Source organism: Psammomys obesus, unplaced genomic scaffold, assembly GCF_907164565.1.
Source record: "Psammomys obesus unplaced genomic scaffold, mPsaObe1.curated_primary_1811, whole genome shotgun sequence".
Lineage (NCBI taxonomy): Eukaryota > Metazoa > Chordata > Mammalia > Rodentia > Muridae > Psammomys > Psammomys obesus.
Genome location: NW_026585609.1, coordinates 7,783,247 through 7,791,701, shown reverse-complemented (window position 1 = coordinate 7,791,701; position 8,455 = coordinate 7,783,247). Strand labels below are relative to the sequence as shown.

The window sequence follows — 8,455 nt, the reverse complement described above, 5'->3', positions numbered from 1 at the left end:
CACATGTCTGTAATGTAATACATGAAAGGCAGAGAGATAAGGGGTAACTACAAGTTCAAAGCCATCTCAGTCACTCCCATGTCAACCATGGCTACCCGAACAGATTCTTCCTCAAACCAAAATAAAAATTAATATACAGAGTGATTATTTCTGTGGGATATTATCTTAAATTAAGTTCTACATCCTCATTTCAGACTCTAGACTAACGCCAAACAGTAAATGAGACATGTTTGACAAAATCAAGGTAAAACGGAATGTTAAAATATAGTTGCCAAAATTAGTTAATTGAACTATAAGACTGTAGTTTTTGTTCATGTATTAATTAATGATTATTTGCTGATACCTGAAAACTTGCTGGCCTGAAGGAACCATGAACAAAGTTCAGGATCAGAATCTCTATTCCCTGTTATTCTCTGCTTTGCTTTCTAAAAAGCACTGGAAATTCTCTACTTACATTCTTCATCAGCTATGGAAAGCTTTTATGTAAGGGGATTTTACATTTTATCCAGAACTTATAGACAATATCTCTAGTGGAGATGGTTCTACTGGAGCCATTTGAAAATTAGTACAAATTAAATAAATTTTGTATTTTTAGTACATGCTGTCCTCTTTACCTTATTTACTTTTTCATATAGATTGGTAGTGATTATCTTTATACTCTAATCTATGGAATACAAATTATGGATGAATACTGATGATATAATTAAGGGAAGAATTATTTGTCATATAATAATGAATTTAAGAACTGTGCTCACATAAACATATCAACCCATTATTAAAATAAAACCAACTTTTAAAATGTGATAGAAATTTGTAGAGGGGCATGCGTGGAGAAGGGGGAGGAAGGGGGAGGGATTGGGAGGGGAGAAGGCAGGGAACTAAGAAGCGATACACAAAGTAAATAAAGTGTAATTAATAAAAAAATAAATAAAAAACAAACAAACAAAAATTATATGTACTTTTGTCCCTAAATTAAATTTAGCATTTCTGAATTTGATAGCTTGACACATCACAAAAGTAGCTAGAGTGTAACCCGCCTACCCCGGAGATTTATTTTCACAATTAGTATGTCACTATTAAATAACATTTATAGAAGGATATAATGTGAGCCCAGCAGTGGTGGCAGATGTCTTTAATCCCAGCACTCGGCAGGCAGAGTCAGGTGGATCTTGATGATTTTGAGGACAGCCTGGTCTACAAAGTGAGTCCAGGACAGCCAGTGTTACACAGACACACAGACACACACACACACACACACACACACACACACACACACGTGTATATTGTGAAGTATTCCAGGGTAAACATTCAGCCCCAATAAAACACTAATGACAGATCAAAGAAATGATTTCACTCATGCCCAGCCTAGTGAACCAATGGGTTTATTTGGGTTACTTATAAGAGGATAGGTAAGGGATTACTTACAGGGACATGGGTGTCTTAACATAGCTCTGTTACCTGCCACTGGGTCAATTTTCTCTAGCTAGGCTGCCTTTTCACTCCTTGGTGGAAGATGTGCTTAGTCCTGTTGTGACTTGAGATGTCAGAGAGGAATGGTACTTGAGGGCCTCTCCTCTGAGAGGAAGGAGAGAAGCAAATGGGACACTGGGCATTTGGGGGTGGGACTGGGAGGAGAGAAGGGAAGAGGCTGGGACCCAGATGTAAATAAATGGAGGGGTTGAGGGAAAGACCCCATAGGAGCATGCAGGAGGAGCCTGTCCCAGCTCCTGTCAGGACTTACAGGTGGCTCAGAAGGGGGAAGTCTCCTCTCCTCAGTAGTTGTTGTGTAAATGACGCCCGAAAGAAGACCTGAGTCGTGTACATAAGCATCCGGATCCCTGTAAATTCTTACTTTCCTGGTTTTGAGCTTCTCTTATCCCTCCGATAGGGGTTGTTTCAACTTAGAGGAGACAGCGACACTGCAGAGGCTACTAATTTGCCCCAAATTTGGACTGAGCTCTTACCCTAGCCTCAACAGACCAACTAAAAGAAAGTACCCATGCTGCAATTCAATATCGTGAGTCCCAAACTGAATTTTTTAAATGAGCAGGACAGCAGAAACAGGAGGAAGAAGGGAAGAGAGAGAAAGAGAGAGAGAATGTGATATCCCCAACTAGCCAGTTTTAGTAAATATGATTTTAAAAGAACAAGTCCCTCAGCTTTTACTTTTGAAAAAAAAAAGTTATTTGAAATGATCAATTTTGTTGTTGTCTTTAGATTTTCATTTTTTATTTGTGAACTGTTGTTTTCCTTAACTGTATTCTGTCTAACAAGCTAATACCAATTTCCAGAGCATCAGAATACACCTTTCATTAGACACGATGAGGAGTCTATTAAGAATAATTTGCAAATAAGAACAGATTAAGTTCAATTTGTTGTAATGTTGTCTCCATGTCATAGAACATAAAATGGGTAGAATCTATGGCTAGGTTAGGGAACGTCATTTCTTGTTACTTCTGTTTCTAGAGCTCTAAGTCACAATCTTGGAGAGAAATATAGATAAATTAGGGCTGGTTCAAGAATTTTTTGCTTTTCCAGCTCTTGCAGCACTGAGAGGACAAAAAATCTAACTCACAGGAATAGCAAAAGATACCTGTGATTCTGGTTATTACTGAAATGCCACTAAAATTTGTATTGATTTGCAAACAAAGGAGATGCCTAACATAAGAAGAATAAATTTGTTTGTTATATGGAGGTTTGCAATTTCTTTTTCTTTTGTTTTATCCAGACATGGTTTTTCTGTGTCATTTAGCAGTTACAGAACTTGCTCTGTAGACCAGGCTGGCCTTGTACTTAGAGATCCACCTGCTTCTGCCTCCCAAGTTCTAGGATTAAAGGCGTGTGCCACCAGCGCCCAGTTGTGTTTCTGTTTTTAATTTTAACTAAAAGGTAATAATAATAATATAAAAAAAACTTCAGGGAGCTGAATAAGTAAATCAAGTCAGACAATTTCAAGTGCTAGGAATTGATCTCTCTGATGTTAGAAAGCTAAATGGAGATATGTTCCCCTGCCTGGCCTGAGGTTGTAAGAATTACTGAGGTGGCTTTCTCTTAAGTCGGCTGTCCAGCTTTCTTTTCCCTGTTCTTCAGGACAACATTGCCACTCACACCTGCAGCAAGAAGCATATACAAGGTTTCCCTCTCGCCTTTGAGGTCTAGATCATGATAGAAAATTAGTTTACTTTATACACACACACACACACACATACACATATATTTTCGTAATCATGGCATTCATATAGATATGCATTAAATCATCTTGTAGAGATTGCTAAGGCCATAACCAAATTACTTACATAAAGTTTCTACAGTAAAAACTATTGGTTTTGTGTGTATTATTTTTGTATCAATTATTTGAGGTTTACTGATAAATGTACATTATGAGGTCTCTCTTATGATGTATTTACTATATAAGACTTTAAAACAAACCATTTCCCCAACTTGGTAGCTTTAAGTAACAAGATTGAGGCACAGCTTAGCTAAATATGTCTACCTCTCCTTTTATTTTTTTAAGGTACAATTTCCCTGGGATTACTGAGAGTACAATGTAGAGGTTAACCCACTGTCAAACTCACTTGGGTGTTGGCAGGCTTCAGATCTTCAATGTGTGTTGGTCAGAGACACTATGTCTTGTCACATATCCCATTCTCTTCAAAGGGTAAGAGTAGAAATATGACAATATCTAAAGAAAGTTGATTTATATAAATTTGATGAGTGTGAGACTTTCAGCTTAAAGAAAACCCTCCAAACAAGCACAGTCTAAAGTGAAATCTTTATACATTGGCTCTATTCTCTTTATTGGAAGTGAATTAAGTCAAGCTCATACTCAAGGACATGGCTTACAAAAACACATGGAAACCGTGGTGCAACACTAATTGGAGATCCTCTACTATACTCATTGAGAGAGAAAACCACAGATGTTAATTTTCAGGCCTTTTTTTTTTGCCATTGCATATGGGGTTATTTCCCTGTTGTCTGTGAAATAGAAGCTAAGGAACAAAGAAATGGAATGTATGCAGATTCTTCCTTGGAAAGGTGTTGCCAGTCATGCTGGTGAAATTAAGATCTTCAATCTAACCTAATAATATAGTATCATTTGGTTATTAGACACTTGTTCAACTTATTTTCCTTAATTCTTTGTCTAACAACAAACAGAAAAAGACAACCCTATGAGAAAGCATGATTTCAATGGTGGTTTATTATTTTTAGAAGAGACCAAATAAACACCTATTCATGAATTTCATGTTTTGCTCTCTTCATGTCTCAAGGTTGCTACCTCAGTGAAAGATAAAGTCTCATTTACTAGCATGCAAATGAAGCACACTGTCTTGCGTTGTGCTGCTGCATTTTGCAAATCTATGTGTAAGTTTTGCATTCATCACGTCAGCTAGTAAAATTTTAGTGACAAAGTATCAAATTTCAACTTGGTGAATCAATGAGATTCATTGAGATTGCTACTGAGAATATGGATGAGAGTTTACTTACTCAGGGAGAGCCTCATCACCAGAAGCTCACCTCAATAACTGTGTATTGCATAACCTTCAGGCAGCTCAACCAGCTGGAAGGCATCCTTCCCAGGTGGCTCAGGTGGCCTAAGCCTCTTCCCAGCATCTCTCTCTCAGAGAGTTTTTTAATATCATAAAATAAATATATACCTGAAATTATCACTACCGGTGTACTTACTTTGGCATAGAGCAATAAAGAAAAATCTGGTTGATTAAACCTTTTTGTGAATACTTGAATTTCACATACTCAGTGTATCAACCAGTCACAAATGAAAATTAAAATAAAATTCATTAATTCTAGATAAAACAGGCATGTATCAGTGACTTTGTAATGGGTAAGGGCACATCTCTTTCCTGAAGCACTTAGTTTTAAAGAAAGCTCTGCTTTGCTGCTAGATGGTTGACAAAAAATAAAATCTGTCCTTTCCAATGCACAGTTTTGCAAAATTCTGGCTAGCTGTTGCTTTTCTTTTGCAGATAAAATGTGAGAACAATGCTGCATTCCATTCTCACCTTATCTACAAACTCTCTCTGTAGGAGTTGGTTGGCAGGTAGAAACTATGAAGATTCCATTTCAGAAGGAAAGTTGTTCAGAAGAGCTTCTTAAAGGTGAGTGTAATCCTTGCTGTGAAATCATGTCCTGACTTTCCTGAAAGCCTATGAAAGTCTGGGCACAGGGGTCTTTTCTGAGACAGATACTCAAAACAAGGACCATGCATGGAGAAAACCTACAACCCCTGCACAAAAGCAGCTCAATATCCAGGAGGGTTTCCCAATAATAGGACCAGGGCAGATCTCTGACATGAACTCATGGGCTGGCTCATGGATCACCTCCACCTGAGAGGGGAGCAGCCCTGCCAGGACACAGAGGAAGACAAAGAAGCCAGTCCTGATAAGACCTGATAGACTATGGTCATATGGAAAGGGAAGAGGACCTTCCCTATCATTGTTCTGGGGCAGAGGCACAGGAGAAGAGGGAGTGAGGGTAGGATTGGGAGGGAATGGGGGGGTACAGCTGGGATACAAAGTGAATAAACTGTAATACAATAAAAAGGAGTTAGTGCTTCCATAAAAAGGAAAGAAGAAAGAAAGAAAGAGAGAGAGAAAGGAAAGAAACAGACAGAAGAAAGTCTCACTGTCATCACTCATTCCACAGAACTCCACCTTGTGGCCTGTTTCTATTTGTTTATCTTTATACTCATTTTGCTACTTGGAAGGAGCCAAGCCACAGGGAACTCCCTGCCTCTAAACTGAAGGTATGTGTATTTTTCCATTCTTAGATCCTTTCCCTGTTAAACTCTACACTGGGCTGTTATGCCTACTTCATGAATCTTGTCACCAAATGATGGATAATAATGAGTCTTCAATTTAATCAGGTTAACTTTTTTTTTTCTTCTCAGTATTGTTTCAGGGAATGAAAGTACCATCAGTCCTAGACATTAAATCTCTGAATGCTTTTCTTTGCCAGCTACATGGTAGTTGGCAATCATTTCTGAATGCCTTTATGTCCTGTATTGCTCCTTAACTACTGAATCATGACTGTAGCACAATGCTCATTCTTCATTTTCCCCAGAATGTCTCTCCCTGGCATCTTTTTTCTTTTCTGGTGACAGTCCATGGTATTTACAAAATTGAGGGGAGACAGTTGAGGGGAGGTTGATAAAGTCTGATTGCATTTTTTGCTAATGAAAGAGTAAGCTCCACCAGCCAAAGAAGAGGCTGGGAATGAGGAGGTGTTTTACTGTGGGCGTGAGATAAGAGTCTCCGTTGACTGTTCACAGCCTAAGAAGAGTTTCCAAGCTTACATGCATAGATAGAGTAGACGTAATGCATCAGATGAAATGGAAAGTGTATCATATTCATGGCCTGACCAACTTTTACAGTACTAAACATGACCTAGATGCACAATAAATACTGACGAATGTGGACACAGCATTAAAAACAATTCGAATCTCAATAAATATGTACTTATAGGTGAGTCTATATATTCACGTGAGAAAACAAAGAAATATAATTTTTACTGCTTAATATTTAAAGATTATGGATCCTCATGACACTATTGTACAGATCTTAATGTGAGAGTTTATGAACATCGTCTGGCACACATGGCACAGACTGGCAGTTTTGAAGTGCCTAAAAAGTCTTATAGCTGAGAAAGACTCATATAGGTGTATATTTTTGTCAGCTTTTATATACTTGAGAATTTCTTAAAGTGACATGTGCATATCTCAGATAGTCATATCAAAATACCTAGATTGGCTTAAACATCTAGGTATTGAAAATAATGTGTTTTCATTTCCAACCTTTCTTTTATCATTGACTAGAAAATACTACAGGAGCTGAATGTGAGCAAAGCAGTTCTGGTCTGACCTGCCTGACTTATGTGAGGAGACACATTTTCACGGAATGAGCTTCAGACTCTGTCACTGGCAAATCTCCATGTTTGTTCCTCTGTTATGTGTGGGAGAGTTAGGCGTAAGTGTGTTATGAGAGTCAGCTGAGAAATTCTCAAAAATCTTCAAAACAGCATTAAAAAACAGCATTACAAATCAGTGTATTAGTAAATCTTCAAAACTGATATAAAATGGAACATATTTTGAAGACAATACTTGTTATCTTCGAGAGAATACTTGTAATAATTTTTATCTTGGAATTAATAATTGGAAATTTAGGAAATGGAGTCTTAGCACTGGTGAACTTCATAGACTGGGTTAAAAGAAAAAATATCTCATTAGTTAATCAAATCCTCACTGCTTTGTCAACCTCCAGAATTTTTCTGCTCTGGTCACTGTTGACAGGTTTATTCATCACTTTACGGTATCCAGATTTAATACAGACTGTAAGAATGATAAAATTTCTTAATAATCTATGGATTATAAGCAACCATTTCAGCATCTGGCTTGCCACATGTCTAAGCATCTTTTATTTTCTCAAGATATCCAACTTTTCTAACTTTATTTTTCTTTATTTAAAGTGGAGAGTCAGAAAAGCAGTTTCAGTGACACTGTTGGTTTCTCTGGTCCTTTTGTTTTTAAATATTTTACTTGTCAACTTGGAAATTAATGTGTGTATAAATGAATACGAAAGAAACACATCCTACAGCTTCGGTACTTATTACCATGCAAATTGTCACAGGCATGTGTTAATCCTTCATATGATTTTCCTGACTGTCCCTTTTGCTGTGACCCTGCCAATTTTCCTCCTGCTCATCTTCTCCCTGTGGACACACTGCAAGAAGATGCAGCAGCATGTCCAAGCATGCAGAGATGCCGGCACCACAGCCCACTTTAAAGCCTTGCAAACCATGATTGCCTTCCTCCTATTATACACCATTTTTATCCTGTCTATGTCACTACAGTTTTTGAAATATGAGTTACTGAAGCAAAATCTTTTCATTTTATTTTGTCAGGTTGTTTATATAGCTTTTCCTTCATTCCATTCATGTATCCTTATTTTGGCAGATGTGAAGCGGAGACAGGTCCCTCTTTGTGTGCTGTGGTGGAGAAAATGCAGGACTAATTATATGGAAAATTTATGTCTCTAAAACACTAGATGTCATGTTGCATATTCTAGACAAAAATTAATAAAAATTTCTTCTGTATTATGCCTTTTTCATATTTTAATTATTCTTTGACTGTATGAATTTTATGGTTTGTTTGAAATAAGCACTAACTAGAACTATTACTAATTTAGCAAGTTGTGTAAATGTTATTTCTTAATATATATATTTTAAAAAGATGTGATTATAATCTGCTAAAACATACATATATCAAAATTATATAAATATCATATCAATTATTAACCACTGAGATTCTGAGCTATTGGATTGTATGCTTTAGTATCCATAACAAACAATAATAAAAGTATATGATTGAAACCATATAAATGTAATGTAGAATATGTGGCTAAACTTTTGAAAAATGTATACTATCAAATGTACTTATAAACCA

The 8,455-nt window shown here is 36.9% G+C and overlaps 1 protein-coding gene across 1 annotated transcript; it reads left to right on the top strand.

Annotated features, from left to right (window-relative positions):
* The first annotated feature begins 7,089 nt into the window (after window positions 1-7,089).
* On the top strand, window positions 7,090-8,024 carry LOC129679846 (taste receptor type 2 member 117-like). Its single transcript, XM_055611317.1, is given in 2 exon segments — window positions 7,090-7,998; window positions 8,001-8,024. Coding segments are annotated over 2 exon segments (933 nt in total).
* Window positions 8,025-8,455: the final 431 nt, after the last annotated feature.